The following is an 18,549-nucleotide window of genomic DNA, read 5'->3' on the forward strand; positions in this document are numbered from 1 at the left end:
AAAAACTGAAAGACGGCAGCATAAGCTTTCCTTGACTTTGGTCTACTTTCTCAAATGCATCTGAGGAAGTAGACTGCAGCCTATGAAAGCACATGCTGCAAGTTCTTTCTTTCAGGTATGAAACACACTGCAGAAATAACCCAGTTTGAGACCGCTTTAATTGCCCTGGCTCAATGCTGGGGAATTCTGGGATATGTAGTTTTGTGAGACATTTAGCCGCCTCTGTCAGAGAGCTCTGGTGCCACAATAAAGTACAGTTCCCAGGATTCCCAACACTGCGCCAGGGCAGTCAAAGCGGTCTGAAACTAGATTGGTCTCAAAAGTGCTATACAGCGATTCCCAAATTCAAGCCTTCCAGGTGTTTTATACTTCAGCTCCCAGAATCCGAGACCATTTACCAAGGCTGCATCCACACTGGAGAAAGAACCCAGTTTGGCACCACTTTATCTGCCCTGACTCAAGGCTATGGCATTCTGGGAGTTGGAGTTTGTTGTGGGAAGCTGAGCGAGTGCGAGGTGCCTCTCCTCCTTGGCCTTTCATTTTGACCCTCTGCAATTCTGAAAGTGTCGCCAAAGTGGGTAATTGCTGCAGTGCGGATGCAGCCATGAATGACAGAGGCGGCCTAACCTCCTTTCTCCGAGTCCTAGCCCTGAGGAAAGCTGGCACCGCCTTCTTCCCTTCGGTTCTGAGGAAGTTCTGGTAGCAATAACAAACTACACTTCCCAGAATTCCCTTCCTCTCCAGGAAACACCCTCTCCAGCGCCGCTCTAGGGAGCGCCACGTCTATCGCCGGAAAGGGTGGATCTTAGGCCCAGAGTGACAGCTGTCTCTGAGGGAGTGAAGAGGCTCCATTCAGCTCCGCTCTAGGAAGCGCCAGTCCGTGGCCGAAGGGGCGGGGCTAGCTGTCCCTGAGGGAGGGAAGAAGCTGTAAGCAACTCCGCTCTAGGAAGCGCTAGTCTGTGGCCGGAAGAGTCTGAGGCTGAGAGTGACAGCTCTCTGTCTCTCTGTGAGGGAGGGAAGAAAGTCTATCCAGCTCCGCTCTAGGAAGCGCCACGTCTGTGGCCGGAAGGAGGGGGCTGAGAGCGATAGCTGTCTCTCTGAGGGAGAGAAGAGGCTCCATTCAGCTCCGCTCTAGGAAGCGCCAATCCATGGCCATAAGGGGCGGGGCTAGGCTAGGACGACAGCCGTCTATGAGGGAGGGAAGAGGTTCCATGCGGCTCTACTCTAGGAAGTCCCAGAAGTCTGTAGCCGGAAGGGGCGGGGCCTAGGCCGAGAGTGACGTCCAGTCAGGCGGAGGGAGCGGAGAGGCTGAAGGGGGCTCTCTCTGCCCTGCCTCCCTGAGCTTCTGGGGTTTCTGTGGGGGAGACCCTCTCTTCGGGAGGCAAGGCAAGGGCAGGAGAGGCCAGGCGCCAGGCCCTGTGTGATCTTGGAAGCTAAGCAGGTGTGGTCATGGTTAGCCCTTGGGTGGGAGGCCGACCATGAGCAGCAGGTGCTGTAAGCTGCGTTTCAGGAGAAGCATCTCTGAGGATTCCTGGCTTCGGAAAGTCCTATGAAACCCGCGGGGTGGGTCCCCAAAGGTTGCCAGGCACTTGGAGGCCAGACATAGGGTTATGGTACCACACTCAGGCAGACTGATATAACCACCTCTGACACCAGACGCTGGATGGCTGACTGTTGGCTGTTCCTCTCCCTTTAATGGAGGAGAGAATTGCTATGTTTTCCAAAAGAGCAACCATCTTGTCCTCAGGAAGAAAATGTCTTCACAGGGTCCTGTCGGCATTGCAGAAGGATTAGAAAGCAAAACAGTTTTTCCCTGCAGAATCTAAGAGACATGTTAAGAGAAGCAGAAAGAAAGGCAAAACAAGAAAGGAGTGAATGGTCAAAAAGTAATGGAAAGGAAGCAAGGTCTGTATGATCATCCTGGTCTGTGGCTAGCAGAATCTGTCCAAAGGGGAAAGTGCTGTTTTGGCCATGTTGGCATCTGCTAGGAATAACAGATTAAAGCCAGGAAAGCAGGACTCATCTAACCAGGGCTTAGGAGAAGGCGCTCCTCCTGCTCAGGATAAGCCCAGAGGAGGAGAGCTCTTGGGAAGAACCGTGCAGAAGAGCCCAAGGGAGGATGCCTTGAGTTCAGATGCACAGATGCGCTTCAGACAGTTCAGCTGCCAGGAGGCTTTGGGGCCTCGACAGGTTTGTAGCCAACTCCATGCGCTCTGCTATCTGTGGCTGAAGCCAGAGAGACACACCAAGGCTCAAATCCTGGACCTGGTGATCCTGGAGCAGTTCCTGGCCATCCTTCCCCCAGAGATGGCAGCCTGGGTCAGGCAATGTGGGGCAGAGACCAGTTCCCAAGCGGTGGCCCTGGCTGAAGGTTTCCTCTTGAGCCAAGCAGAAGAGAAGAAGGAAGAACAGCAGGTAAGAGGGCTTCATTCTGGTCATTTCAAAGAGCCAGGATTTTTATTTGCAATGATATTAAAAATTCTTCAACCATATCCAAGAACATGGCCACATAGCCTGAAAAACCCACAAAAAACTGTTCTTTTTAACTTAGGGAGCACCTCTCTAGGAATCTGCAGGCCCTCCAGTGCAACTCTGTGGTCAACATCTGCTAGAACTTGATCATAGAATCATGCTGGAGGACCTGCAAATGCCTAGAGGGGTGTTTTCTCTAGGAACTTCTAGTTGTGCTGGAGAACTTAGGGATTCCTAGAGAGAACATATTAATTAAAATTGCAAGTTTTGAAATCTGCAAAAGCCAAATCTGCAAATCTAGAGGGCCAACTGCAATTGATGTTTAATCCAGGCACTAAATGGGAGCTCCTGGTAAGTCAAAAAAAAAGAGATCAAGAAAAAGGAAAGCAGCCTGTGCTGCAAGTGTTTAAACTCCCTCTGAAGACACAAGTTCAATCTCGATGTTCTCATAGATTCAGTCCTAAGCCTGGATTTATGTTTATGGGGTGACCAGGACTACATTTGTACAACTTAAAGTGGGGTGCTAATTCCAGCCATCCTGACACTTGAATACTGTGAAAGAACCACAGCTAGCCTCTAACCCTCATTACATCCAAAGGCAGGTGAATAACTCTATTTATACACTGGCTATACCTGGCTGTATAGCATGCTGCATTTGGGAAGAAATCTCTAGAGGTGGTTTTTGTTTCCTTTTGTGAAACTTAATTTGGACTGGTTTGTTATTTTTCACTTGCTTGATGTTGGTTTTACATATAAAAAGTTAGCTTTTTTGTGGTGCTGTAACCTGTCTCTATTCTTTCCATTTTATTTCTGTCTCTGGTACCAAATTTTATGTTAAGGAAGGCATGCCCAAGAACACATCTGCTTTCTTAAACTATGGTATATCTTTATTGTAAAACTCCTCACCACTTCTCTCCTTTTTCTGGAAATCACTCAAAGTGGTCCACTCAGACCTTGTACTTTAATCTCTGCTGGCGCAGAGGTTAAATGCCTCTACTGCAGCCACTCATTCAAAACCATAAGGTTGCGAGTTCAATACCAACAAAAGGGCTCAAACTTGACTCAGCATTACATACTTCTGAGGTTGCTAAAATGAATACCCAGCTTGTTGGGGGCAAATAGCTTACAGTTGAAAACCACATAGACACTGCTAGTTCAGTATAAAGAGGTGTGTAAATGAACCTGTTTGTTTGTTTTTTCCTTTGTTTTCCTAAGTTTCCTAATTTTCTTTTTTCTTCTCTATCCATACTTTTTCTGGTACAGGAGTTACTTGTGGAAGAGACAACTGAGGTGAAGAACGAGTGGATCATGGAAGATTGTGACAGAGCGTCCTCCTCAGTGGGTAAGAGCTTAGCCCCCTCCTCTTGAGTGTGCCCAAAATACCCGACAGATGAAGTAGATGGGCCAAAAGGAGTGGCCATACGCCACTCCAGCCGTGGTCAGGCTGAGGCTGCAGTGATCACACATCTCGCTGTCAAAGCGGGCCACTGCCATTGTTCTCATGCCATGTCAGCCAAGAGTCAATCTAAATCAACCTCTTTTTGGGGCAGCTTTTTAGCCCCTAATTCAACTTTGGCGCAACTTCTGGCCGCTTCAGGGGAATGCGTCATCTGAACACAATGCCCCCAAAGTGGCCAGAAGGTGCTTTATTTGGCCCATCTGTTTTCGGGCTGAGTTGTGTACATTGCAGCACTTTCACGTTTTTGATGTCCTTCCCAGTACTTTGAAATTCCATGTGTATGTTGCAGGAAAGATTGATGGAAGGGCTGCTTCTGTGGTTTGACATCCTGGCCACAGAATAAAACCCATTGCCCACTTCCAGCTTCTGCCCACTCCTTGTGCAGAGAAGAGCTTGGAGCCTAGACTGATTAGAAGAACCAGAAAACCTTTCTTCCCCTCCACCCTCTTATTCCATGAAATCATACCAAATGCATCTCTAATTACACTTGTTTTTAATTTTATTTTTATATCACACACATTTCTTAAAGAACTGCCATACAAAAAACATAAAAAGACATACTAAAAAAAACATTAAAAACCAAACTAAAACATAAAAACCTAACAGACTAACATCTACAATTACACTACTTTACCTTAGTTTAAACAATTATTATAACATATAAAAACTATTTAAATCTCTACCTTCCAAATATATATTTTTTGTTTTCATCACTTTTATCTCTATTCCACTTCTCATGTTACTCTGTCTTAACATCTTAAGTATTTCTCTACTGTCTGTAAACAATAGAAACTTACACTGTTTCATTGTGCACTATTTTGGAAGCTGACCCTGGTTAAACTAGTATGGGGTCGTGATTTGAAAATTGGAATAGGACTCCAGGAGACCCCTCTCAGCCATGGAAACCCAGCAGGTAACCTTGGGCAAGTCACACTCTCTCTGTCTCAGAAGAAGGCCATGATAAATCTCCTCTTAATAAAAACCTTGCCAAGAAACCCCCATGTTAGGTTTGCTTTAAGGTTGCCACAAGTTGTAAATAAATTTAAGGCACACAACAACAACTATGAGACACCAGCAGGACTTGCAACAAAATGAAGTAGTGTGGAGAGGATCTGCGTAAGACTCCAGCCACTCAGTTCCCTTCCCCTTTCTCAGCCTCACTGCTTCCTCCCAGAAGAGTCTGCCTGCACCCCTCTCTGTCTGAGCATCCTCAGTTCTCAGTGGGCTGATTTTCCTCGCTTTCAGACTAAAATAGACTGATACAGGCAGCTCTCACTTCCCTCCCTGTTAAAAAAAATTCTCCTTTTGAAGGGAGAAGTGACCATTCCAGAGATTTTTCTCAATCTCTTTTTATGTATATATACACATCTGTTCTCTGTTGTTCCTCCTATAGAAATTCCTTTCTCAATCAAATTTCTGTGCTCTTGCCTGCAACTAGCTAACATTTTGTGGCCATTTAATTCTCCTTGGCCTGCTTTGGTTGCTTGTTTTGCATGCACTTTGTCTTGTTCTGATACAATGTGTGGTTCCAGGTCTCTCCAAAAGTTCTTTTGAAATCAAGCACTAGTACAAGTTAGTGCTGTTGGTGTTGTTGTGTGCCTTCAAGTCGTTTCCGTCTTACGGCAACATAAGGTGAACCCATCATAGGGTATTCTTGGCAAGATTTGTTCAGGAGTGGTTTGCCATTGCCTTCCTCATAGGCTTAGAGCATGTGACTTGCCCAAGGTCATGCAGTAGGGTTCCATGGCTAGAGCGGGGATGTCTTCAGAGTCTTAGTCCAATGTTCAAAACACTACACTACACTGACTCTTATTAACATAAGGTTTATTGGTAAACGGTGCAGTAGTTGGTACACAGTAAAGAAGCAATCGAGCCCTTTTGCTGATAGAGTCTGATATCCTTTATAGTCACTGGTAAAATTGAACCCTCGTACTAATTCTACCCCGACTGTTTCTGACAAGTGATAACATTTCCCATAACAGCATGCATGGGGAGCCCTTGGGTTGGAGCACACCTCACCAGCAGCAAATGGATTCCAAAGGTTTATGTAATACAGAAGCAAACAAAGAAAACCAAACTGTAGAAGTGTGACCCATAGACCATGGGTTAGTAACGGAGGGAAATTGATTTTCCCAGTCTTTTTCCAGCCTTCCTGTCTTTTTCCAGTTTCAAGCTGCCAAGCAAATGCAAAAAACATCCAGCATGACCACTAATACAAGTTAATTTTTTCATGCTACTTGAGGGGTCATAGAGTCATAGAATCGTAGAGTTGGAAGAGACCACAAGGGCCATCCAGTCCACCCCCTGTCATGCAGGAACTCTCAAGCAAAGCATCCCCAACAGATGTCCATCCAGCCTCTGCTTAAAGACCTCCAAGGAGGGAGACTCCATCACTCTCCAAGGAAGTGTGTTCGACTGTCGAACAGCCCTTATTGTCAGGAAGTTCCTCCTAATGTTGAGATGGAATCTCTTTTCCTGTAGCTTGCATCCATTGTTCCTATTCTCTGGAGCAGCAGAAAACAAGCTTGCTCCCTCTTCATTATGACATCCCTTTAAGTATTTAAACAGGGCTATCATATCACCTCTTAATCTTCTCTTCTCCAGGCTAAACATCCCCAGCTCCCTGAGTCGTTCCTCATAGGACATGGTTTCCAAACCCTTCACCATTTTAGTCACCCTCCTTTGGACATGCTCCAGGTTCTCAGTGTCCCTTTTGAATTGTGGTGCCCAGAACTGGACACAGTATTCCAGATGATACTAACAGGGACACTAAAACCCATCTGCTTGGTGTCAGAGGCCCAGCTCACTACACATTTATTCATTTTTTAAAAAAAAAATGTGTCAGTCTCAGGATTACTTTTATTCTGCTAATTACCTTCCAATTATTTTTGGTTCTATGCTGTGGCATTTGCCTGTATCTGAAAAGGTTTGAATGAGAAATAATGCCCTCCTTTTCCATATCTTTTCCCACAGGAGGTAGAAAAAGGACACGGCCTGAATGTACAAGCACACCTTTCCAATATGATGGTTTCAGAACAGCTTCTGCAAGACAGATTAAGGTAAAAGGTCAGGACCCCCGATGGGCCAAAGGAGGGTCAGGCTGAATACCCTGTAATAAGTCTTCTGCCAATAATAGTAATAATAATAATAATAATAATAATAATAATAATAATAAGTGCTTTAGCTATGTATTCTTCCATGGCAGGGGGTTGAATTAGACAGTCTTTTTGGGCCCTTCCACACCTATGGGTTTGTATATGGGTCTTATGCCAGATAAACTCCAGATAAAGAAGTTACAAAGCTTCATAGTTGTACTCTGAGAAAAAAACTGTTAAAACAATATCTAATAGAGTTGAAATCTGAGATCACACAGGGATGGCTCAGAACTAAAGAGCTTTGATGCATGGAAAACACCATATTTGGGTAGAAGAAAACTGGCAGTTTGGTTTTCTTGAGTTTGGCTGTTGTAAACTCATTGAAAAAATGTAAATAGCCTGTTAGCAAGCTCCATATAAACTAGTTGATTTGATCTGTTCGAGACAAGTTTCATGACAGTACCAAGAAGACACAAGGCTGCTGCCTGTATGCAACTCCAGAGTGGGTGAGAATACTATTTACCATACTGTAAAATGTCAGCCCAGCAGATAGTTACCAGTACTTCGTGAACATAGTTTACAGTAGCTATGCTGAATTAATGCAGAGTTTGTGAATACTGAAAGGTATTTCAAATTACTTCTGTAAGAAGCTGTATGCCCTGCATACACCACACAGTATTAGAAATGCTACCAAATACTGAATTGTATGTAAATGCCTGTCTGAGAGGTTTTGTTTCCTTAACATTGGCCTGTTACAGACTGCCAAAATAAAGCTGCTTTGGGTCTCTTTGGAGGTATGCTGTTTAAATGATGCATGCATCCTAAGACTCCAGAAGCTGCACCAAAGCTGCACTTCAGTGCTTAGGAATGGAGTGTGGCTTTGGCGCGACTTCCGGACTCTTAGGACCCATGCATCATTTAAATAGCATACCTCCAAAGAGACCCGAAGCAGCTTTATTTTGGCAGTCTGTAACAGGCCATAGTTTATATTATGCACATTTATGACAAATATGGTTTATGTTGTTATACCTTAACAGTGCAATGCCCTACAGGTACCATGTATCACCAGTCTCAAGTGCCCTATAAGTTTGAGATTTGTTGTTTCTAAGAAGATTCCTTGACCACCTCATATCTGCAAAAGTACTATGTTTAGTCTAGGTAAAGTCTACAGTAAGAAATATAAACTTAGACTCTGAATGTCTACGAAAGAAGTATGCATAGGCTGTTAATAACTGTCTGATATGATCCTGCCCAAGAAGTGTGTGTAACTGCATAAGCTAATTGTTGATTTTGATCTGCCCACTAGGCAGTACAGTTGCTTACAATCTGAGCAGATAAGATGACTAAATTGGTAAACTCTGAGGAACTCTAGCCAAATACAAATTGTCAGACATAAGGCAAAGATCCTCCAGTCACTCAAATAAGAGAGACAGTTATGGAGATATGCTTTTTCAGCCTGTGTTCACTGCACATCTCCCAGGTCTTCACAGAATCTCTTTTCCTTTGCCCACCAATGGGATTCTGAATGCCATTGTGTAAAGATTTAAATTGTTATGAACAATCCCAAACTGCCTTGTTCTCTGTTCTGACTGGGGTTTGCATGTTTAGCTCATGGATAATGTGTCTTTTATCAGGTGAGCTTCCAAGATGTGGCTGTGGATTTCACTGAGGAGGAGTGGGTCCTGCTGGATCCAGGAGAAAGAACCCTTCATAGGGAAGTGATGGAGGATAATTTGGGGCTTATATCTTCCCTGGGTAAGGCTTCATCTTCCTATTGGTCAATCAGATCAATTTACAAGTGCTAAAAATCACTGCAATCTTCTTACATGAAAGCAGGTTGAGTTATGGTCCTCTAGCCTGTCTAGTTTCTAGTCTCTCTTCCTAGGAAGCTCTTCACTGTTAGACCTTGGTCAAGGGTACAGTAGATGATGTGATACCTGGATGTGGTGTATCTGTATTGGTATCCCGGTAGAGGTATCCCTCCAGAGTGCCTTTTTTGCCTCCTCCAACTAACACTGGAGTGGACTACATCTGACTACCATTAAAATTAAGGACTGTGTTGTTTAAGGGCCATGGCGGAAAGCTCCCCCCTTCTCCTCTAAAGGTGCTTAATGTCGAGGATCTTAACCTGGGTTTGAAAGTGTATCAACTAGTGCTGGATGGGGTTACACTCCTCCTGTTTGCAGTCTCAGAGTGCTTCTGGATCCTCCACTCCAGAAGCTGCTTTAGATGTGACAGTCAGGAGTGCTTGTTGACAGCTTCGGCTGTTACACCAGCTGCTCCCCTTCCTAGAGCTGGATGACCTAAAGATGGTAGTACACACACTGGTAACCTCAATGCTGGATTTCTGTAATGCCCTGTACATTGAGCTAACTGTGCACTTTAAGTCCCTACATGGCTTGGGTCCAAGTTATCTACAGGATCATTTTCTCCCATATAATGTGCCCCGTACACTCAGGTCCTCTGACAGACATTTACTCCAGTCAGCCAGGACTAGGGTAAATAATAATAATAATAATAATAATAATAATAATAATAATAATAATATATTTTTGCCCTGCCTCTCACTCAGGATCAAGGTGGCTTACAATATCAAATAAAATACAGTATAAAATACATCATACATTGAAATACATTATATTATTGCTTCCCCAAACTATACCATAGTAAAATATTAAAACAATTAAAATTAAAAATAATCATGCAATCAAACCAGTCAGAGACGGGAGGGTGGGCAATTTTGGGCATTCTCTGTAATGGTCCGTGTCCATTGGCAACTGGGTGATTACTCGGGGAAGGCCTGTTGGAAAAAATCTGTCTTGATGGCTTTTTTAAAAGCTGGTAAGGTTGGTAATGTTCCGGATCTCCTCCAACATGCCATTGTATAGTTTGAGAGTGGCAGATGAAAAGGCCCTCTGGGTAACCACATTCAACCTGGTCTTTATTGGTTGTAAGAGGTTCTTCACAATCACAGAGGACCTAAGTGTGCGGGGTGGATGAGCTTTAAAGGTCATAACCAACCCCTTGTACTGTACCCAGAATTTGATAGGCAGCCAGTGAATGGATTTTAAGATGGGAGTAATGTGGTCACATCTAGCTGTCCCAGTGACTAATCTGGCTGCCATATTTTGAACTAGTTGAAGTTTCCAGACTAAGCACAAGCCCCATGTAGAGTGTATTACAGAAATCAAGTCATGAGGTTACCTGAACATACACTACAGTTTTTAGGTCCCTCTGTTCCAGGAAAGTAAGCTGATAATAAGCACTCCTGACAGTCACATTTATCTGATCTTACATCTGAAGCGACAAGTCCAGGAGTATTCCCAAGCTCAGTCCTTTAAGGGGAGTGTGACCCCATCTGGTTAGCAACTGTCACCCAGCTCCCCTAGATTGTGGAAAGAGCTGCTGGGAAAGATTCAACAGCTGAATATGCTGTCTGAATTAAACAGCATTAAAGAATAGTACCTTCCATATGGTTTTTAAATTATGAATTTTTAACTATGGATTGATCTTCAGATTTCTGAGGTTGCATTATTGGCCACAAAATAGGGTTTAAACCAAATGGCTTTTTAAAAGAACAAAATGACACTCCTGGTATTTTTAATTGATTTTTTAAAAAATACTTTTTATTGAAATTATTTTAAATAACATTTATAATAATACATCTCTTGTACTTAAAAACATACATATTCATAAGAAATTTGCTGACAACAAAAAACTTAATGGTTCTTATATTGTTCATTATTTCCTTATTGCCAGACGTTGACCATAGAATTGCTCTGGAGGAGCTACAAATGCCTAGTGGAGTTTTCTCTGTAGGAATCTCTAGATCTTTCAGTGTGACCTTTGGTTAAAGTTGACCATAGAGTTGTGCTGGAGGACCCAGAGAGAACATATGAATAAAATCTGTGAATAACCAAATCCACAAAAGTTAAAGGCACAAAGGTGGAGGGACGAGTGTATTCCTATATAAAGACTATCTGCTTGTCAATATAATTCCCAAAGTTTTATTGAAATATATAAATCATATGAAAGCCTAATAACTTTGGACTGTTAACGTTGTTGTATGCCTTCAAGTCGTTTCCAACTTAGGACAACCCTAAGATGGGCAACCCTGTTATGGCGTTTCTTGGCAAGATTTGTTCAGAGGAGGATTGCCATTGCCTTCCCTGAGGTCGAGAACATATGACTTGCCCAAGGTCACCCAGTGGATTTCCATGGCCATGCAGAGAATCAGAACCTAGTCTGCAGAGTCTTAGTCCAAGGAGTTTATCCCATGGTTTAATAAATCAATTTACTTCTACCTGGCTTAAATCTTAATTCAGGCGGCATCCTGATATTATCACAAGGTTTTTGCCACCTATTTTGCCGCCCGGATACAGCCCAGGTCCATCCCTACTTCCAGGAGTTGCTTGGGCGACCATTTTCTTAACTCAGAAAACTCCTGGATCCAAAAAGAGCCGGAAGGAGCACTCCTGGAAGCAGAGATGGACCCAGGCAGTATTCAGGTGGCAAAAACCTTGTAATAATATCAGGATGCGGCCTGAATTAAGATTTAAGCCGGGTAGAAGTAAATCGATTTATTAAATCATGGGATAAGCTCCCAGCTCTCAAACCACTACACTATGCTGGCTCTAAGTGTTAATGTTAGAAAGTTTTAAAACATGGTTGATCAAGCTTTCTAATACATAAAATATAATCTTTTTCATTAAAACATTAGTGCAAAAAACTTATTTAAATCAAAAAACTGATTTAAACAAACAAAACCCCATAGTTTTAAAAACATTTTCTCCCCAACCCTGCCATAAAACAAACAATAAAAACCATCATGCGGTGATTTATTTATCAGATCAACCCAAAAGCACAATATACAGCATGCTAGCTCATATTTCGTGAATATTCATTACATCCTTAATTAAGTCTGTAGATGCTGTGACATTTATTCTGCAGATCAGTATTTAAATGCATATCCCAACTTTCCATGGGATTTAACAGCTGGGTCTTGAGCCACAGTCTCCATGGGTAAGGCACTCTTTGTGCCACAATCCTGAAGGAGAGAGAGATCTTTAGTGAAGACAGGTACTAACTGCTCTGGTCTGAGCAGGGGGGGAAATCCTGAGAAAGATCATAATAACTGTCTAGTTAGGTTCCTAGGCCTTTCAGAAAGGAATTGGACTATACTGTTGGCAACAGTTGGAGTTGGAGAGCAGTGGTTTGTTTGCTTTTTAAAATATATAAACTGGTTAAAAATGTTTATTTGGGGTCACCCCCCCCCCCTTTGGCAACCAGGAGGGAAAGGTAATTGGAAAACTTGTGGAATTTTGTTGTTGTAACTACAATTATCTTTAACTATCTATTTTTTCTTAATTAAAGAGTTCACATTTTAAATGCCTGGTTGAGGTCTTGAGAGATTGTGAAGGGGAAGCTCTGTTCACATGTCTGCATGACCAGAATGGTCAGAAACCACCAAGGCACTGTGTTCCATCCATAGGAAGGTTGCTTCCTCTCCTGCAACAACTTATTTAAGCTGAGAAACCAAGCAGACATTGTCTGCCCACAGAAAAGGAATAGAAGAAAAGGTCAAAACAAAAGAGATGTATTTGTGGGGAGGGACCAACTCAGGCACAAGTTCTTAAGATTTCAAAATCCTTGAAATTGAGCTGTCAAGAACAACTTGAATAAGGGGCTCAACTGAGCTGGTCTTTCAGAGAATGGAAAGGCTAATTAGGCTTCACTTGGGCTAAGTTCGGAAAATGCTTACATCTTGGTGGATTTGTATGCCTTAGATGTTTCTCCCCCAAAACAGGTTGACACAATGAAAGTTAAATGCAGAATATTTAACTCCTCCCTGACAAGTGTTAAAGATCTACTAATAGCAAGGAGTCTGAAAGACGTCTGTAGGTCAGTTTTGACACATAGCCTGGGAAGATAGTATAAACATCTAGTCATGCATGTCAGTTGGACAAAAAAATCCCCCAGACATATGTAATGTAAGCTGATCTGCTGACTTTCATATAAGATTGTATGAGTGCTGAACCAGGGATGTAGCCAGGATTTTGGGGAAGGGGTGGGGGGTTCAGACTGAGTGCCACCATTATAATGGGGCTTGGGTGCAGCAGTGCGGCAGCACACACCATTCATTATGTCTAATGGAAGGGGGGTCCGGACCCCCCTCCCGGCTACGTCCCTGGCTGAACCTTCAGGGTCCCTGTTTTGTTCATATTCTAGTCTGTTGGTGCATAGGACAGAAATGCATTTATTTTGTTTAAGTTGGAGTTTTGATTCACCAGCATGGCCCTCTAATCTTTTGTGGAGTTATTGAAGGAAGTACCTCCTCTTCAGTGAAGCCAGTGGGGTCCCATTTCTCTCTTTCATTCCTGAACAGCTTTCTCAGCTTTCTCAGCTTGATGCCAGTAGATGTTGGCATGCGAATTGCATCCTCTCTTAGATTTCAGTCTCCATTTCACTTTTGAGCACTGATCAGTTGTGTTTCTCTTTTCCAGGTGGGGATGACCAACTGAGTAAGAATGAAGAATTACTCTGCAGATCATTGCTTCGAAGAGTGTGGTGTAAACAGATGAATGAGAATGAAGCAAAAACTAACACTCCCAAGAAGGGGAAAAAACACCCTGTTTCTCAGAATAGCAAAGTTTATGAAATCTCAGTCCAAGAAATAACACAGAAAATGAGGGGAAAGAGTAAATATCTTTGTCTTGCATGTGGGAAAAGCTTCAGATGTAAAGCAAGCCTTAATCTTCATAGAAGAATTCACACAGGGGAGAACACTGTCAAAGGCAGTGAATGTGGTAAGACCAACAGTTTGATTTCATATACAAGAACTCACACAGGAGAAAAACCATTTAAATGCTTGAGATGTGGAAGGAGATTCAAGTGGAGGTCACAATTGATGCCACATCAGGAAGCTCACATAGGGGGGAAACCATTTAAATGTTTGGAATGTGGAAAGAGCTTCAGTTGGAAGATGAATCTCAATCGCCATCAAGCAACACACAAAAAGGAAAAACCGTTTCAGTGTTTGGAGTGTGGAAAAAGTTTCAGCTGGAAAATAATCCTCGCTAATCATCAGACGGCACGCACAAGGGAAAAACCATTTGAATGCTTGGAGTGTGGAAAAGCCTTCAGTTGGAAGATGAATCTTGCTTCTCATCGAGTAACTCACACTGGTGAGATGCCGTTTAAGTGCTTGGACTGTGGAAAGAGTTTTAGACACAAAGGAAGTCTCACTCGTCATCAAGCATCTCACAAAGGGGGGAAAGTATTTAAATGCTTGGATTGTGGGAAAAGTTTCAATCATGAAATAAGCTTCACTTGTCATCAAAGAACTCACACAGGTGAGAATCTGTTCAAATGTCTTGAGTGTGGAAAAACGTTCAGTCGGAAAACAAATCTTATTCGTCATCAGTCAACTCATACAGGTGAGAAACTGTTTAAATGTCCTGAATGTGGAAAAACTTTCAATCGGAAGACAAACCTCACTTGTCATCAAGCAACTCACACAGGAGAGAAACTGTATAAATGCCTGGAGTGTGGGAAAAGCTTCAGTTGGAAGACAAATCTCACCCGTCATCAAGCAACTCACACAGGAGAAAAACTGTTTATATGCCTCAAATGTGGAAAAAGCTTCAGTCAGAAAACAAACCTCATTCATCATCAAGCAACTCACACAGGAGAGAAGCCGTTTAAATGCCTAGAATGTGGGAAAAGCTTCAGTCAAAAGACAAATCTCACTTCTCATCAAGTAACTCATACAGGTGAGAAACGGTTCAAATGCCTTGAGTGTGGAAAAAGCTTCAGTCAAAAGACGAATCTCATTTCTCATCAAGTAACTCATACGGGTGAGAAACCATTTAAATGCCTTCAGTGTGGAAAAAGCTTCAGTCGTAAGAGAAACCTCATTGGTCACCTGGAAACTCATACAGATGAGAAATTGTTTAAATGCCTTGTGTGTGGGAAAAGCTTCACTAAGGAGATAAATTTCACTTTTCATCAAGCAACTCACACAGGGGAGAAACTGTTTAAATGTGCTGAGTGTGGAAAAAGCTTCAGTCGGAAGACAGACCTCACACGTCATCGAAGAATTCATACAGGAGAGAAGCCCTTTAAATGCTTGGAATGTGGAAAGAGCTTCAGTCAGAAGACAAACCTCACTTGTCATCAAGTAACTCACACAGGGGAGAAACCATTTAAATGCCCTGAGTGTGCAAAAAGCTTCAGTCAGAAGACACACCTTATTCGTCATCAAACAGTTCATACAAGGGTGAAATGGTAGAAAGTGCTTCACTTATTTCTCACAACTTATCACAAAAATGGCCATATAGTAGAAACCAGGTCCACTGTTAGCAGTGGACACCATTTAAATGCTTCATAGTGGTAGTAGTACAGTCATTCCTCCTTATCCACAGATTTTTTTATCCATAGATTCAAGCATCCACGGCTTGAAATTTTTTTTTAAAAAAGTGTAAATTTGAAATAGCATTCCATTTTATACAAGGGACACAATTTTGCTGTGCCATTGTCTTTAATGGGACTTGAGCATCCACGGATTTTGTTATCCATGGAAGGTCCTGGAACCAAATCCCAATGGATAACAAGGACCCACTTAATAGTAGAAAACCTTCCTTATTTGAAATTGAAGAATTTGAACAAGGAGAAGAGTATATAAGGGCTTGTAATGAAATAAGCTTCAGTCAAAGGTGAATTTTTATTATAAACAATACAGCTGGAGAGAAACCTATGTGCAGTCTTTCACTACAGCCTCAATGCTGTTATCACACAAAGAAATCAATCACATAGCGTAAAACCACTTAGATGCTGTGAGCACATAAAAATTATGTTTGAAGATACTACTCTATTTCGCATCATAAATAAGACTGCAGTAGGGTGTGATACTTGGAGAGAATGTGCTTTAGATCAGGGAGTTCACTTAGAATAGTGTTACTCAAATTTGGGTAGTCCTTGGACTGATGCTGGTCCACCAGCCATCGGCTGCCAGTCCCTGGCAAGTTTCCAGGAAATAAACAATTGTACCCAATGGGTTCAAAATACATATTGCTTTGTGTCACATTAGAATTTTTTTTAGTAGATCCTCACATTGCTACTCTAAGAAACACTAATTTAGCAGATGTTCCATATGAATGCTGAGACTCCAGAATGGATTTTAATCAGGTTTTTGAATTGTTGGATTTGTTGCTAATGCTATAAAGAAATGCCTAGTTCACCTCTCTCAAGACAGTATGAGATATCTTTTGTGGAATTATGAAGCAAACTGAAAGTACTGAATACTACTTAATCATGAATTTGGAGATATAAAAAGGTAATGAGTCAATCAAAGGGAAAGACACACAAAGAGAAAGGCCAATGGTACCTAATGGAGTCTGGATAACGGCTTTCAAAAAATTATTGGCTGTGTGGCCTGATTAATATCTAAAAAGGGAGTGATGGAGTCCAAAACCATCCCTTATAGGTCAAGAATTTGTTTCCTTTCAGCAGTGAAGAGTTTGTGACATTAAATCATTTATATTCTGCCATAATAATGTAAGGATCCTTTTGCTCTTGAAACATGACATTTGTTTTGCTTATCAGTTAATGGTAGATAATTAATGGGCTATAAATTTTGTTAAAATATAAATAAAACCCACATATACAGGTCTATAGAAATGCTTACATGTTTCAGTTCAAATAGCAGATCTTGAATTATTTTGTCAAAGATGAATGTAACTAATTTTATCTAGCTTGATGGATACATATGGTCCAAAACACCCCCCAGAAATAATCTGGTTTGAGACCGCCTTAACTGCCCTGGCTCAATGCTAGGGTATTCAGGGAACTGTAGTTTTGTGAGACATTTAGCCTTCTCTGTCAGAGAGCTCTGGTGCTACAATAAACTACAGTTCCCAGAATTCCCTAGCATTGAGCCAGGGCAATTAAAGCAGTCTCAAACGGGATTATTTCTGCGGTGTGTTTTGGACCATATGTTACATTTCAGCCTCTTTCAGAATATTACAGATATGAAGAGTGGAAGCTCAAAGCGGGGATGTTCTAGAAAGAGCATAAAATGCTCCATTGGTCTTTCAAGCATTCCTTTTTTGGGAAGAATAAGCATGTGACAAAGGGGAATGTTGCAAGCCCCCTCCTCCCCAATTAGACATTGAATTTTTCTTTCAAAAAATATTTGTTTTATTTTGACTCTGTGCATATAGAAGGTGATGATCAATGGAAGAGCGTCTTCTATATCTTATTCCCAGTTTCCAAATGCTTTGGGATATTCTGGTGCATCACCTTCAGCAGCAAAATAATGTGTCAGGAGCTCTTACGTGAAATGACTTCTTATTAGCTGGTTTACACTAAATCAACAGGGATTTGTGGATCCCTCTTGCTTAGCACCAGCAATTTAAAGGACCGTCTTCTTGCATCTTTTAGGTTAGGCATTTGTGATAGAAAAAAGGAATTAAAGATAAATATTTTTAAAATCCTGTCAGTCTTGAGATCTCCTCACCCACACCAATTTCTGTGCACATACAGAGATGCAGACATAAAAAAGTCCTAGAATCACAGAGTTGGAAGATACCCCTAAGGGCCATCCAGTCTGACCCTGTTCTGCCATGCAGGAAGACACAATCAAAGCATCCTCACAGATAGCCAAAAAAGAGACTCTGTCACATTCTCAGGCAACATGTTCCACTGTCAAACGGCTCTTACTGTCAGGAAGTTCATCCTAATGTTGAGACAGGATCTCTTTTCTTGTAGTTTGCATCCAGTGCTCTGTGTCCTGTTCTCTGGAGTTATAGAAAACAAGCTTTCTTCCTCCTCAATATGATATCCCTTCAAATGTTTAAACAGGGCTATCATATCACCTCTTAACCTTCTCTTCTCCAGGCTAAATCTATCCAGCTCCCTCAGCTGCTCTTCATAGGACATGATTTCTAGACCTTTCACCATTTTGGTCACCCTCCTCTGGACACAGGACCCAAGCTAAGGTCTGACCAAAGCAGAAGAGAATGGCACTATCCTTCAGTCTAAGATCATACTGGCTTTTTAAATTGCCACATCACACTGCTGATTCATGTTTAGCTTGTGATCTACTAAAACTCCTAGATCTCTTTTGCATGTACTGTTGTCAAGCCAGGTGTCACCCATTTTATATCTCATTTCATTTTTGCTGCCTTAGTGAAGTAACTTGTGTTTCTCCTGGTTTAAATTCATTTTGTTAGTTTTTGCTCAGCTTTCTAGCCTGTTAAGGTTATTTTGAATTCTGAGCCTGTCCTCTGGGGTATTAGCTCCTCCTTGTAATTTAGTGTTATCTGCAGATTTGATAAGCATGTTGTCTGTTTCATAATCTAAATCATCGATGATGTTACAGTGTGAAGCAGCATACCTAGTAAAAATCTTCTGCTCTGATGTGCTTACTGAGGTTCAGTGTACTCAGGGTGATCAGATGCCATAACCGGAAAGGAAGACAAAGCACTGTAAAAAGTAGGACTTATAAGAAAAAATTGCAAAATT

At 42.0% G+C, this 18,549-nt stretch overlaps 1 protein-coding gene across 1 annotated transcript; it reads left to right on the forward strand.

The window, feature by feature from the left end:
* Positions 1-1,612: 1,612 nt before the first annotated feature.
* On the forward strand, positions 1,613-16,880 carry LOC149320568 (uncharacterized). Its single transcript, XM_089503341.1, has 5 exons — positions 1,613-2,415; positions 3,736-3,814; positions 6,905-6,990; positions 8,661-8,781; positions 13,530-16,880. Exons 1-5 carry the CDS (start codon positions 1,972-1,974, stop codon positions 15,314-15,316), a joined length of 2,517 nt encoding a protein of 838 aa, XP_089359467.1. The 5' UTR covers positions 1,613-1,971; the 3' UTR covers positions 15,317-16,880.
* Positions 16,881-18,549: the final 1,669 nt, after the last annotated feature.

This window comes from Sceloporus occidentalis, unplaced genomic scaffold (assembly GCF_023333645.1).
Source record: "Sceloporus occidentalis isolate IW3139 unplaced genomic scaffold, rSceOcc1.0.p SCAF_1, whole genome shotgun sequence".
In the NCBI taxonomy this organism is placed as follows: Eukaryota; Metazoa; Chordata; class Lepidosauria; order Squamata; family Phrynosomatidae; genus Sceloporus; species Sceloporus occidentalis.

Coding starts and splice junctions, on each gene's coding strand:
- LOC149320568 (XM_089503341.1), top strand. CDS start 1,972: ATGTTGGCATCTGCTAGGAATAACAGATTAAAGCCAGGAAAGCAGGAC. Junction 2,416..3,735: donor AGAAGAAGGAAGAACAGCAG/GTAAGAGGGCTT, acceptor TTTCTGGTACAG/GAGTTACTTGTGGAAGAGAC. Junction 6,991..8,660: donor CTTCTGCAAGACAGATTAAG/GTAAAAGGTCAG, acceptor GTCTTTTATCAG/GTGAGCTTCCAAGATGTGGC.